General features: G+C 55.8%; 1 protein-coding gene across 1 annotated transcript; it reads right to left on the bottom strand.

Annotated features, from left to right (window-relative positions):
- Positions 1-4,172: 4,172 nt before the first annotated feature.
- Positions 4,173-10,671, bottom strand: BHLHE41 (basic helix-loop-helix family member e41). Its single transcript, XM_055712601.1, has 5 exons — positions 10,301-10,671; positions 9,979-10,042; positions 9,593-9,700; positions 9,235-9,346; positions 4,173-9,116 (listed from the first exon to the last, which is right to left on the bottom strand). The coding sequence occupies exons 1-5, from the start codon at positions 10,360-10,362 to the stop codon at positions 8,089-8,091; spliced, it is 1,374 nt and encodes a 457-aa protein (XP_055568576.1). The 5' UTR covers positions 10,363-10,671; the 3' UTR covers positions 4,173-8,088.
- Between the last annotated feature and the right edge of the window lie 3,276 nt (positions 10,672-13,947).

Here is a 13,947-nt window from a genome sequence, read left to right as displayed (position 1 = left end):
AAATAAAGGTAGCAAATCTAGTTCATCTGTTGAAAAACACACTGATTTGTGCATCTACCTCTGTGAAAGGTTTTAGACCCGAGATCCAAGTAGAAGGCAGTGATAATTGTCTGAGGCCCAGAGCAAGCAGGGGGTGCAGATGCGTCCTATTAACTAGTTTGTACATCTCTCTTCTGGTCCCACCATCTGTGGTTAATTCCCGTTCCGGGAAGCTGTCCACAGGGTGGCTGTGGCTCTCACACAGAACCTGACGGCTCTTGTGTCCAGACCATTTCATGCAAGGAGCAGCATGATTATGGTGCAGCCAAGATCGATGACTACTCTAGGTCCCTTGGCCATGGCAGGAAGCAAACTAACAAGAGCTGCTGAGGCTGGTACCAATGCTTTTCCCTGGCTGAAGCAGAAAGGTCCATGGGATGCCATTCACAGTCCTCCAGCCTTGGGCTTTCTGAGGTATGTCTCAGAAGCACACATTTGTGGGAGGACTGGATATATGACAGGCAGGGTGAGGGCGGAGCGGCAGCTCCTAAATAAATAAAAAGCTCAGGTATATAAAATGCGTAGCAGATTCTGCTAGGGGGACAAGCACTCCTGGTGCTAAAGTCCTTTCGTGAAGCTACAAAAAGGCTGGGATGCTTGAAAGCTTGTCTAATTTTCCAGTGGCATCAGCTTTACTAATAAGAGGTCTTGTCTTCTGCTACAGACCATGTTTTGCTTATATCCATAGAACTTCACGGTAACAACATCACTATTTGAGAAAAATCAGAAGTGAAAAAATCAGCTTCTACTCAGGAGTTCCGAGATCATCATTTATTAGCCTTCCAGCTGATGCCCTCCAGGGCTACAGACCTCTCGGTCTGTGTTACTTTCTGCACAAGAAAGCAGAATTGGTCCATGCCTGTGTAACACTGCATTCTGTTTGCTCAGAATCCATCGAGCACACCTCTTGAATGTCAGGACTCCAAATCCAACTTGTTTTAAACTCTGAATGCTGCCCTCAGGCAGTGCTAAAACTTACCATCTCCCCGAATCTGCCGTGACATTGGTGGTGTTACTACCTCTGCGCAGTCCACAGGCCACCAGTGCCGTTTCAACCCAGGTACACGGCAGGCTCGGGGGGTGCCTGCAAGGACAAAGGCAAATCCCGTTTCCTCGCAAGACCAGCAAGCCACGAAGCCCACACGGGGCTGCCAAAGCCCGACTGACCCGTGCAAGGGGTTTGCCCACCGCCTGCAGCCGGGAGGCCCTGCACCCGCGGACGCCGTCCCCCGCGGCGGCGCCTTCCCCGCGCCATCCGCCGGCAGCCGCCCCGCCTCGCCCCGGGGCGGGCAGAGGCCAGCGGGGCCCGCAGCTGCCGCTAGCACAGGAGACCCGACCCGCAGGGCAGTCCCGCGCCCCGAGGCCGCCGGGCGGCCAGCCGGCCAGCAGCGCGGCGACCGGGGCCCGGCCAGGGCGACGGCCGGTGCGCCTGAGGTGCCGCCCAGGGCCGCCCGCAGCGCCAGGCGGCAGCGCCACCGGGAGACACGCGACCTGCTCAGCGACCGGCGGCGGGCGGGGCGGGGCGGGGCGGGGCGGGGCGGGGCGGGGCCCAGCCGTGCGCCGTTGCCAGGGGACCGCCATGGCCCTGCCCCCCCCCCCCCCCCGCCGCGCCCCCACTCTCCGCGCCGGCGCTGGCCGAGCGCACGTGCCGGGCAGCGTGCGCGGCGTCACGTGGGCGCGCGCGTGACGGCCGTGCGCGCGCGGCCGCCGTCGGTGCCCCCGGCTGCCTGAGGGGCGGGCGCGCGCTGCGGGCTGCGGCGAGCCGGGGCGGGGGGAGCGGGGCGGGAGCAGCTCCCGCGCCCGGCAGCCGGCGGAGGCGGCCCGCGGTGCCATCCCGGCCATCCCGCGGAGCCCTGCGGGGCTCAGGGCGAGCCCCGGGCGCGGTGGCCTCCCCTCTGGCGGACCCGCCTCCCCGGCAGGTCTGATCCCCCTTCCAACCGTCGCCGGCCTCGTGGGTGCCTGGGCTGAACTCTGAAGGGGATCGCGTTGAAGGGAGCGCAGGCGGTTCTCTGACAGAATAACCGAAATGGCCTCTTTGCACCCTGGGCTGGTGTCACCCAGGACTGCTGTCCCACGCTAACACCTACGTGTGACCAGAGGCAGGTGGGCAGGGGACCTCACGCCCCGAGGTACCCTGCGCTGTCACCTCTGCTGACATCCGCACGAAGGCACATCGGCTGAGCTGACAGTCTTGTCTTTTTAAGCACAGCATAAAAAAATTTTCATCTTGAGGAGAGCTGTTCTTTTCAGCCTCTCGCAATACTTGCAGAATAAAAAGAGTTCAACTTGCATAGTAAAAAATACATTCTATTTCTCTGACTGCTACTCCTGCAAACACATTTGGCGATCTTTCTGCCCGGAAAAGCTTTTTTTCTGCATTTCAGGCTGCTTTATTGTTACAGTCAGCCCTCGGTGGTTTATGGTTGTTCCCATTTGGTTTTGATGGAGATACTCATATTCCAGCCAAGGAGGAAAGTCAGTCCTGCAGCTGGAACCTAGGGCCCAGTCTTACAGCCTTTACTGGAAGCTTGATCTCCGTACCACAGAAGTAGTAATCAGTGCCACTATTCACAGGATCAAAACCTGCCCACTCAGTTCAGTGGGCTCTTAACCAAGTCTGAAACCCTTAATGCCATAATTCGGACCGTGCAGATGGACTACTGCTCCTATATAGATGGGCTTCTTTGCAAACAACTTTATGCGTAAGCAGAGCTGTGTGCCTGCCTGCCACCGACTGCAGGGCTGGAGCCTTAGCAATTTTGTTGATAAAGTACAGTGAAAATTGAATCCATTTCAGTATATGTCAGCTCAGTTGGCTCTGTAGTGCAGGTATCGCTCCAAACACACTTGGGGAGCCAATTTTCTGCTGAGTAAGAAGGTGCCATATTTACACAGCTCTTTTCCTGAGGTTGTTCTTTAGAAATTGCTTATTTGTGAGAATGACTTGGGCACAAGCTTTAAAAATACATAGAAGTGAAAAACCCACGCAACCAACTGGCCTTTATAGAGGCAGAACTAAGAACTCTCCCCTCCCCCATGGCCCAGTAGAGCTGCCTGGGATCACTGTCTGTGCTTTCCGAAACCAAGATGACACCTTCCCACCTGTCCCAGGCGTCACCTGCCTCCTCTGGGGAGTGCCAGGCAGGAAGAGGCATGCTTGCACCCCAGGAAAGGGCAGCAGCGGCAGCAGCAGGTGCGCTGCCACTGGGCACCCCGTGAGTTCAGTGAGGCAGAACAGCTTCTGCTGCTCGGCCTGGGGCAGGGCAGCTCTGCGCAGCCTGCGGCACGGCCTAATTGAGGCTGCCGTGAGTTTAGCGTTTGTGACAGATTGACAACCCTGGAGACTGAAATGCTGTAGCCACAGGAAGGATGCAGAGACTGAAGTGACAGTGGCAGCTCACCCTTGCTCACATCCAGCCCACATGTGTCTAGGACTTGCACAGCACTGCTAGTGGCAGGTGAGCCTTTGGCTCCTCTTGCTGCTTTGCAGTGAGCTACCCTGAGACTGCAGTATAACCAGAGAGTAAATAGAGATTCAGACCTTCTTGAGTGAAACCGGCTCTAAAAAAATCCTTTTTTTTTTTTTTTTTTTCCGGAGAGAAAATTTGGCATTTTTGTTACTTGCTTTCTTTGAGGTCATGCTTTCACGTTCATTTCTGCAACTAGCAGGCAGGAAACTTCTCAAAGAAGGCAGAGATCACATGTCTCCAAGAGCTGATGTTTGAAGGGAAAAGGAAATAGGTTGTGAGACCCAGGGTGCAGGGCAGGCTATAAATTTATTGGTGCTGAAACACACATTGCACACAGTCCCCAGGCTTGCTGGATGTCAAAGACGTTCAGTCTGCCCTGACTACAGGTGAAAATTAAACAGACAAACAAACAGGCCCCAAAACAGACTTAGGACCTACTCCAAAGCCCGTTACACTCAAGAAAAGGATTCACATTGACTTAATTGGTAGGTCAGGCCTTTCTTAAACAAGGCTGATGGTCAATTTGAGTTCCACAACTGTAATCCTTCCAAACATAAAATTTTTGTGACCTTTAGTGGAATGTGCATGTTGTTACCTTCCATTGGCTTGATCTCAGCTGTGTTTATTTAACATACTATAACAGACTTTCATGGCACTATAATATACTGTTTTCAGAGTTTATTGCTTAAGAAAATACATTCACCAGCTTATATCCCTTATCATGTGGTTTATGAGAAAACCGAGTATGTACTCAGGTGCATGCAATAAATGTAGCACCCAGTCCTGCACCCTTGGCACTCGGGAAGTGTGGATGAGGGTCCATATGTCATACAGTTGTAGGAAGTAGGTAGGAAATAACAAGTCTTGATAATATGTATTACTGCACAGAAGTGGATGTATGTTTAAACCTGTCAGGTTCTTGTCCAATGTTTATATGATTCTTTTTTAACCTCGAGAAAATACGAAACATACAATTTGATTTAGGCTCCAAAGAAATCCGAGGAAGCCTGGAATTTGATAATTTTAAACTGACACTAGGGTCCCTCCTGTCATTTGCCTTTTTTCTCCAGCAGCAATGGGTTATCAGCCTCAATTACAAACCTTTTTTTTTCCATGTGTTTGCTTTTGTTAGGCATTCATATTATCTGAATACACATATTTTGTCTTTATGCTTTATGTAATAAAATTTAATAGACTGCACTGATGCTGGAACTTGGTGTGAAGTCATTTGGCACGTTTGATTCAAGGGCTAATAAAAACAATGTTATTGTACATGGTAAATACTGAAATTGATAAAACCCTATAAGGATCTAGGTTTATAGCCCAATGAAATCTAAACTGATACATATTCCCAAAGGCTGGAAATCTGAGAGAGACATGAAGCAGCTAGCCCATGCTCAGGTTTCAAACTATGCAAGTTGTTCATGAGGGGTACAATTTTTTTGAAACATGCTGGTGGCTCCACCCTTTCTGTGCATATAGTAAAACAGTAGGAAGAGCTTCGTGCTCAGTAAGGCCAATTCCCTCCCTAGTATGAAGGGTTGGAGTATATGAGCACGTTTGTCCCAGCATAACTCTGGCCACGTAACAAGTGTTAAGCTGGTTAAGTATGCAGGTCAAAGTAAAGTGGTTGGCGAGTTACCGAGTTGAAGGGTTGAACCTCGTTCACTTCCGCTCCTGCGATAACGCAAGGCACAGGGACAGGATCCAAAGACGACCGAGCGTTTTTTCCCCGTTACCTTTGATAAGCTTGGATTTCAGCCCACAAATAACCAACTTCAACAGGTGCGCTGATGTGATGTAACAGCCTCTGCTCCATTGTCATCACTTCGTGGAAACAGCACTTCTGTGTGTCCATTGGTAGGTGTGCAGATGGCCCTCCTGTATCTCTTTCAAATAGGAATTAATATTACTATAACTTCTGTGTGAAAAGACGTATACCTAACAATCCCATTTGAAAGGTTTAAAAGGAGCACTTACTTTTCACCCCATTTATAATTCCTTCGATACTTTAAAGGACTGCTGGAATCACACGTGTCTTAAGAGTTTTGTATTGTATTTGCTTTCCAACTTCATTCATTCTCAGGGAAGCTCCAAAAACGGAGTCACTGGTAGTGGAAAACCAGCAGAGGGAGCACGAAACGCTTCCCTTGTATTTCTCTTACATAAACATTGCCTACTGTCTGAGGGTTTTCTTAATTTTATTTCTCTGCAACAGGAAGAATTTTTGAAAGAAAAGGTGATCTGCAGCTCAAATATTAAATCTGTGCAAGTCTTTAGGGTGCTGGGTTTCCATGCTTATGAATTACTTGCCTATTTCCACCACTCTATCCCCCCTCCTGCTCCCCACCACACACACCCACCACACACATCCCCCTGCCAAATGCTCGGTTTTCTTAGAGGATTTCCACGCTGGGACATACATCATTCCTCCAGAGACTGCGATGTGTCATTAGACTGTCAGGCAAATCGCAAAGTTTGTTCATTGTGAGCAAAGACAGCTCCCATGCAGCACCAGGGCTGTAAAATGTTAATTTTGAAGATGAGTATTTTGTGAAAAGGAGAGGGAAAAAGTAGCTGTCGGGAAGAAACATACATGTTCCACACACATGCTTTGCACTTTGCTTTCTGAAACATGCACATCTTAAAACAGACTTTACTAAAGTGAATTAAAGGAAACCAAGCAAATTCAAACCCCGACTGAAAATATGAAAAGGCATTAAATGATTATCATCAGCCAAGCAATCATACGTTTTGAAGCTCAGTGCACCCATTATTATCTATTATCGTAAGATTTTTAATTAGTAGACAACCCCATTTTGTGTATTAAAGTTTTTATTCCTTAGTAAGAATTTTTTTAATCACAAAATAGTGTGGAAATATTTAGATAATAGAATTCATGGAGTGCTGGAAAATACTGAATATAAAGATTGATTTCTAATATATCACATACTAAACTGTTCTAAAACAGCTGGTTTCTTGCAGACAGGATTTATTTTTTTTTAATAATTTAAGACAGCATAAGCTTGTATCAAGCATAAGCATTGTAACAAAAGTGCAACTTTTTCAGCAAATCCTCCCAAAAGATATTTAACTCAAAATATCATTAACACATATTTTCTCCCTACAAAAATAGCATGTCAGACATCATTAATTGGATGTATTAACAACTATTTACATACAGCCACTCTGTAGGCTAGTTAAGATTTTTTTTTTTTTAACGTTGTTTAAACACAGCGTTTGAGGCAAACAGTAGCAACAGCAGCAGCAGATGCACCGAACGGACTGACAGACCCCGGATACGCGCTTGCTCCTCACCAGGCTGTTGTGTCTCACCTCTTACATAACATTCAAGTGAGATCTCTCACAGTGCTACCTTGGCAACAAACTAAAAATATCTAGGCAAGGTCTTGGTTTAAGCCTTATTATAAAAGCTTTATCTGTGTGATTATCTGGTGTCTGGTTTGTCTCCAGAAAGGGAAATCGCGATATTTGCGTATGGGATGAGGGGAGAACCCACATGGGAAACTTACCCCGACTGGTCTAATCGTTTCTGATTGCACAGTGAGGTGTTCACCTACGGCCTCCAGTTTGTGTCGCTCAGAATTGAGGATAAAATGAGTTCAGGCTGATGAGCTGCTCTGTGTGTTCTTGGGGGAGAGAGGGGGGGCTTCTTTTTGTAGTTCAGTGCAGAAACATTCATTTTATACAGCAAGGGTGGGGGAAAAACCTCTGGGGAACATAATGAATTTAAATAAAGACAGGGTGAGAACCAATGCACTTGCCACACCTGTATACCTTAGCCGAAAGAAAAAAAAATAATATATATATATATATATAAACACAAGGTTACATAATGGGTCGGACCCTCCTTCCCTTGCACACCCAAAACTCGCTGGAGCCAGCAGCATCCCCGGGTGCTCAAGGCACTGCAGGTTTGGGCTCAGGGTGCATCCTTCCACACTGCGGTTCTCAGTAAAGTGCTAGCACGGGTGCTGGGGTCTGCCCTTCCCCCCTCGCCTCGCCCCTTGCCCTCACCCCGAACCCACCCAGGTCTCCCGGACAAGAAGTGCAAGTTCCTAAGTGGGACTTAGGGACACTGTATAAACCCATTCCAAATAAGGTGCAACATTTAAGTTACCTTGTAGAGAGAAAAAAAAAAAAAAAGTATCCTTACTATTTTTTTCTTCCTTCTTCTTTTTTGTTTTGTTTTGTTTTCCTTAACATATGTATGCATTTATAAAGCCGAACATTAAAAAAATACTGAGTAGCAAATTTTATCCTCGACGGTCCTCTGCGGGGGCGCCGCCAGGACCAGCCGCCTCGGCAGCGCGGCTCCCCGCGGGGGCGCCGCTCACTGGGCCGGGCCCCGGCACCCCACGGCCGCCGGCTCCCGGCGCCACCCGGCTCGGCCCGGCCCGGCCCCGCGGCCCCTGGCAGACACCGCCCTGCCCTCCGTAGGCAACCGGGGGCGCAGGTACCGGCCCAACGGCCCCTCCCCGCCCCGCGGCGGGGCGGCCAGTCCGAGGGGAGGGCAGCGGCGGCGGGGAGCCCGTGGGGGCTCCCGGCCGGCGGCGTCTCACGGGCCCTCGGCGCCGGGCTCCTCGGCGGCTGCGGTCTCGGCCTCCTCGCCGGGCTCGGCGGCGGCGGCCAGCCCGGCGGCGGCAGCGAAGGGGTGCGGGAGGTGGGGCGCTGGGGGCAGCCCGGCGGCGGCGGCGGCGGCCGCCTTCTCGGCGGGGCCGAGCACGGAGGAGAGGCAGGGGAAGGAAGCGGCGGCCGCAGCGGCGGCCGCGGCGGCGGCCGCCTGGGCCGGGATGCCCGGGTAGAGGAGCGGGATGGGGGCGGCGGGGTAGAGATACTTCTCCAGGCTGCCTTTATCCAGGAAGGGCTGCATGTAGGCGGCGGCGGCGGAGGGGGAGATGAAGTAGAAGGGCAGGCAGAAAGGGGCCGCCGCCGGCTGTCCGAAGGGGGCCCCGCCGCCGCCCGCCCCCAGGGCCATCAGGGAGCCCAGCAGGGCGGCGTCGGGTCTGACCAGCGCCGCCGCCGCCGCCTCGGAGCCCCGCGCCGCCAGCCCCGGCGGGCCGGGCAGGGGACTGCCGCCGCGGTCCAGCTTCAGCCGCTTGGGCGCGGGGGGCGCCTCGTCCCCCGACGGCTCCTGCTTGATGGCCAGGGCGGGCAGCGGCCCCCCGGTCGCCGCCGCCGTGGGGCCGCGCTCGGGGCGCGCCTCGCCCTCCCCGCCGTAGCCGCTGTCCGTGTCCGTGTCGGTCTCGGCGCTCAGCTCGGCGGCGTGAGTCCGCTGGATGACGGGCACGCAGTTAGCCTGGCCCTCCGGCTTGTGGCCCGGCGCGCAGAGGGGGGCGGGCGGGGAGGAAGAGGAGGAGGATCCCTTGCTGAGGGGGCCCGGCGGCGGGGAGAGGAGCTGCGGGCCAGGGAGGAACTGCGAGGAGATGGAGTGCAGGTGGCCGAGGAGCTGGGCGCATCGCTGCTCGCGGGGGGTCCAGCTCTCGAAGCGGGAGAGGTACTGCAGCACTTCCTTGGCGCACGTCTGGAAGCCGGAGTGGAAGGCGTCCAGGTCGGCCTGCACGGGAGACTTCATGGACCGCTCCCCTGCGGGGGAGACCGAGGGGACAGCGTTTGCCCGTGGCTCCGGCGCCGAGTGCCCCGCTCCGCGCCTCCCCCCGCCCTCGGTGCGCCCCAGCGGCGGCGCCCCCCGGGGCCCGCTTACCGTTCTGCAAAGCAATGATCTTCTGGTGCTGCTGCTCCGTTAAGGCTGTTAGCGCTTTCAAGTGTTTCAAAGTCAATTCCAGCACCACCGCTTTCTCCAGGTGTCCCAGCGTCTGCAAAGGCAAGGGATGGGGGCGGCTCGGCTACCTCCCGGCACGCTTCGGCCACCGCCAAACGCCGCCTCCGTAACTTCGGGGAAGCCGGGCCCCGAGGGGCCTTAACCGGCCAGGGCGGCCGCCGCAGCCGGCAGGCGGGCGGGCAGCCCGGCGTCCCGCACCCCCGCCACCACGGGGGCTGCGCAGCGGGCAGGCTGCCGGCGCCTGCATCTGCGTGTACATCTACCCTCCTCTGCACCTTACCGTCAATTTCAGATGCTCGGGCAGTAAATCCTTCAGCTGGGCAATGCATTCGTTAATCCTGTCTCGCCTCTTCTTTTCTATCAGTCTATGTGGCAGTTTGTACGTTTCCTAGTTAGCGAAATCCGGAAAAGCCCAGCGTTAGACAGAGTCCCCCGGAACGACGATCAAAACCAAAACAAATGTCATGCCGACCACATGCCGCGCAAATTATCGCCAAGGCACCGCTCTCCCCGCCGTGCCAGCTCGCTCGTAAACCCGCTCGCGATTCGGGGGGGAAGTTAAACGCGGTGCCCCCCGGGGATGCTCCTGGCACTGAAGCTGCGCCGTAAAATTGAGCGAACCCCAATTAAGCGCTTAAGCGAGAACAGCCCGAGAAACTTACTTACCTTGCTTTCGTCCCTCTTCACGCCTCTTTTGGGTTTGCACATATACAGCGAAGGGTAGTCCAGCCTGGAGAAAAACACAAAGATCCAGCACCGGCAAGAGCGAGACCTATAGCCCAGCACCTCCTCGAGTGGGCGAGCAGACACCGAGCGCTCTGCCCGAAGGGCCGGGCGAGGGATCGCCCGGGTCCGCCCGCGGAGGGCGGCGAGCCCCGCGCCCCGCCGGGGAGCCGGCTCTGCTGCCAGCGCTTCGCCGCACTTTCTCCAGACGACGGAACGCCGCGCCGTAGAGACAGGAGACGGAGACACTGCCCTGGCGCCTTACCCTATAAAATCCCTATGCTCCAGCAGCTGCCGCTCCGGCAAGCGGGAGATTCCTTCATCCATGTCTGGCAGCGGCTGATGTTTCGTCGCTGCTTCTGATTGAGCCTGCGGGATGCTGAGATCAGTCTTTGGAGATCCGCGAGCGACGCTGCGCACATGCAGCCTCCGTCCCCCTCTCCCGTGCAGTGGCGAAAGTGTGCGGCAGTTCGTCGCCCCCTGCCTGCGCCGCTGCCGCTCCCCCTGCCCGCCTCGCTCCCGCTCCCCGCGCACACGCCCGCAGCACACGCTGCGCCGCGAGTTTGCACCCGCCGCCGCGCCGCGCCGTGCCTGCCCGCGGGGCACGCGCGCCGCCAGCCAGCCCCGCACCCGGCTCACGTGCGGCGCGCGCCGGGCGGGCGGGGGGCGGGGCGGGCGGGGGCGGGCGGGCGGGGGGGGGGCCCTCCGCGGGCTGCCGAGGGGGGGTCCCCGCCGTCGGCCCGGGGTCCGCCCCTCCAGGCAGCGGCTTTCCCCCGTGTTACCGCTATCGCCGCCGTTGCTGCTGCCGTAGCTGCGGTCAGCGTTGCTGCGCTTTTCTGATTTTTATAATTTTGTTTTTACAATTTTCTTTGCGTTTGGGGAGGGTAACCCGCCCGTGGAAAACGTGCCCGCGGCGGATCGACCCTCTCTCCCAGAGGCGCGGGTAGGGGGTCACGTTTGGCATAGGTTTTTCTATACATCCCGGGATGCGTGGGCAGAACAGGCGCACACGCGTGTTCTTGCGGCGCGGCGGCAGCCCGGGGCGCTCCCTGGCTCGGCGCCGCCGTGCCGCAGCTCTGCCGTGCCGTGACACCGCCCGGCCGCCGCGGCTCCCCGCAGCAATCCTGCCCGACCTTCGGCCGGCACCGGGTCTGCCCGCAGCGCCAGGCAGCGGCACGATCGCTCTTTACGTACGTACGGATGCGTGTGCATATGCATGTATATACACACACACACACAAACACGTATACATACAGTATAGAGGCATCTGTATTTTGACGCTGCCCTGCCGACGGGCAGCCTGCATCCCCGCGGGGCGCAGGGGGTGACATTGGGGGATGATTTGTACCGGTGCAGCGCGACCGCCCGCGGCAGCCCCGGGACGGGGCGGGGCGGGAACCCCCCCGCCCCTGCGCGCCCGCGCAGCCCCCGCCCCCCGCCGGCGGCGGCACCGACAGCCGCCTCCCTAATCCCGTCTCGCACTGGTACGAGCACAGGGCCGGCAACGTGACCCGACCTGCTGCCACATCACTGCCGCCGGCAGCACCGGGCGGCCCTGCCCCGCCGGCTCCCGCCAGCAGGCGCCGGCACTGGGCGGCACCGGGCTCCCCCCAGCTCGGGGTACCGGGCGCCGTGCCCGCCCAGACCCGGGCAGCGGGCGGCCCCGCAGCCCCCCCACCCCCCTCCTTTGCCGGGCAGCCCGCCAGGACCCCCCTGCCAGCGGAAGCGGGGGGAGCAGCTGCTGCTGCTGCTGCCCCGAGGAAACGGGATGCTCTTCCCCTTGCCCCGGGCAGAGGCGCCGTGCGTGCGTGTCCCCGCGTGTGCGTGTTCCCGCCGTGTGTGCTGCGTGTGCACGCCGGCGCGGCATGTGCGGCCCTGCAACGTGCGGAATGTCCAGCGGACCCGTCCCCCACGTGCTGTGCGGTGCGGGGGGAGAAACGCCCCCTCCGCGCTCCCCGACACACGGCCGGGCTGGCGGCTTTCTCTCCGGTATGCCCGGCGGGAACGGCAGGCGGGAGCTGTCAGCAGAGGCGATCCGCAGAGATGCGCTTGTCCCCCCCTCTCCCGCCAACGCTGACCGCCAGCCTTTCGTTCGGTCCAGCATCGCTCCCTCCCTCCCGCAGGCTCCGGCCGCTGGGGGTGCGTGACCCCCAGCCCGGCGCCCACCGAGGGAAGGGGCAGTTTCAGGCTCCCACAGCAGCTGGCAGGGAAGTACCCCAATAAACAGAAAGCACCCCCCCGCCAGCCAAATGAGAGGCAAGAGCGTCACATCATTCCTTTGTAACGATCGTGCTTTACAGGTAATCTTATCAGGAGGGTAACTCGTGATTTTTATATGCCGGGGGGGGGGGGGGGGGGGGCGGGGGCGGGGGGGCAGCTGCTGAAACCACACTGCCCGTATGGAAAGTGCGAATGAGGTTTTAGGAGCAGCGAAGGCTCTGATGAGGTGTTAGAGGCTCCTGCTTGGCAGGCAAGCAAGTGGCACTGCAGGCTTATATAGCTCTTTCCCTGTTAACCTGATGACATTTTCACACTGTCAGTGCAACTAAACTGGGGGCTAAAAATAAACAACATAAATGTATGCCACATGCCTATAGGTTACATTTGCGGGTGTCAGAAGGAGAGGCTTGTGGGCTGCTACAGAGGTTGTTGAGAGAATCTGCTGCTGGTAAGAAAAGCAAACTGTTACACAGCCTGGACTATACAGACCAGCTCCCTCGGGAAGGGGGATTGCAGGCTGCAAGTGAAACTTGCTGGGTGCCGGCATGGGCCAGCAGGAGTTAGCCGTGCAGGGTACTGTTGGTCGCCCCAAGTTAGGCATCCATGTGGGACAGCTTAAGATGGAGCTACAGGCTCTCTTGCTAGGCAGTGGAGAGACATAAACGCCTTCAGCATGAAATTCCTCTCCTCCTGACTGGACTGGTCTGAGAAAACATCAAGAAAACTGGAGGTGCAACGCAAATAAAAGAAGGAGCTTAACCCTGAGATAAAGCACATGGAGACCTTTTGGGGGAGTGCTGACTCAAAGGGAGCTTGAACTCTGAAAGAAGGGAGAGTGTCCTCCAGCTGATTCCTCCCATGGGCAGGAAAGCAGGGCTTTGCATGGTTTCTGTAACTAATACATGGGGGTGGGGAGCAGGGGGTGAGCACTTCTGAGGCACCTCCTTGCGGAGCACCTGGAACATTTCTGGAGCATCTTTGCCAGCTTCATCCTCTCTGGAACAACCTGCAAATGTTCAAATTATGGAAACAGTGTCTGGAGTGAGACTCAGCTTCTAGGAGGAGAGGTCCTAATTTTGGGATTCCTCTGGAACCAAGCGGGAACAGAAATAAAAAATGACCAAAAGATGCAAAACATGAGCCGGAACAGCTGGAGACTTTGCAAAAAAGAGTTCAAGCAACATCTGGTAACTTCTAAGAGAGGTTTATAAGAGGTCACCTGCAGACAAGGATAAAAGGCTTCAGTGTCCAGAGAGAGTGCAAAATTCTCCTGGAAGATTCCCAGTTTAAAATGGCAAGATGGATCAAAGAGGTGATCATCAGCATGACTATCATGGAAAAGAATGTTTTCCAGAAAATAAGAGGCACAAGAAAAACTTTGGCCAATTTACAAGCCAAGATGAACCACAGCAAAGAGTTAAGAAACTGAAAAATCACTCAGAAAAGGAAACAAAAGGCTTGCAGGTCACCACAGGAAAAAACCAGCCTCCTGCTGTAGACAAGGGCTACAGAACACCACCTATTACCAAGCGCTCACCGCCATTTTCAGTTTGCAGGAGGAAGGAATCAGACTGTCTGTCCCAGCTGGATCAGTGCAAAAGCCACAGTCTTTGAGGAGAATACGTCTGGGAGGTTTATTCCGCTCAGTTCGTAACCATGGCATAAGGGAACGACTCCAAAATAGGGTGCCTA

The sequence above is a fragment of the Falco cherrug genome, chromosome 5 (genome assembly GCF_023634085.1).
Source record: "Falco cherrug isolate bFalChe1 chromosome 5, bFalChe1.pri, whole genome shotgun sequence".
In the NCBI taxonomy this organism is placed as follows: domain Eukaryota; kingdom Metazoa; phylum Chordata; class Aves; order Falconiformes; family Falconidae; genus Falco; species Falco cherrug.
The sequence above is the reverse complement of the archived record's forward strand: the minus strand, read 5'-3'. Positions and strand labels throughout refer to the sequence as shown.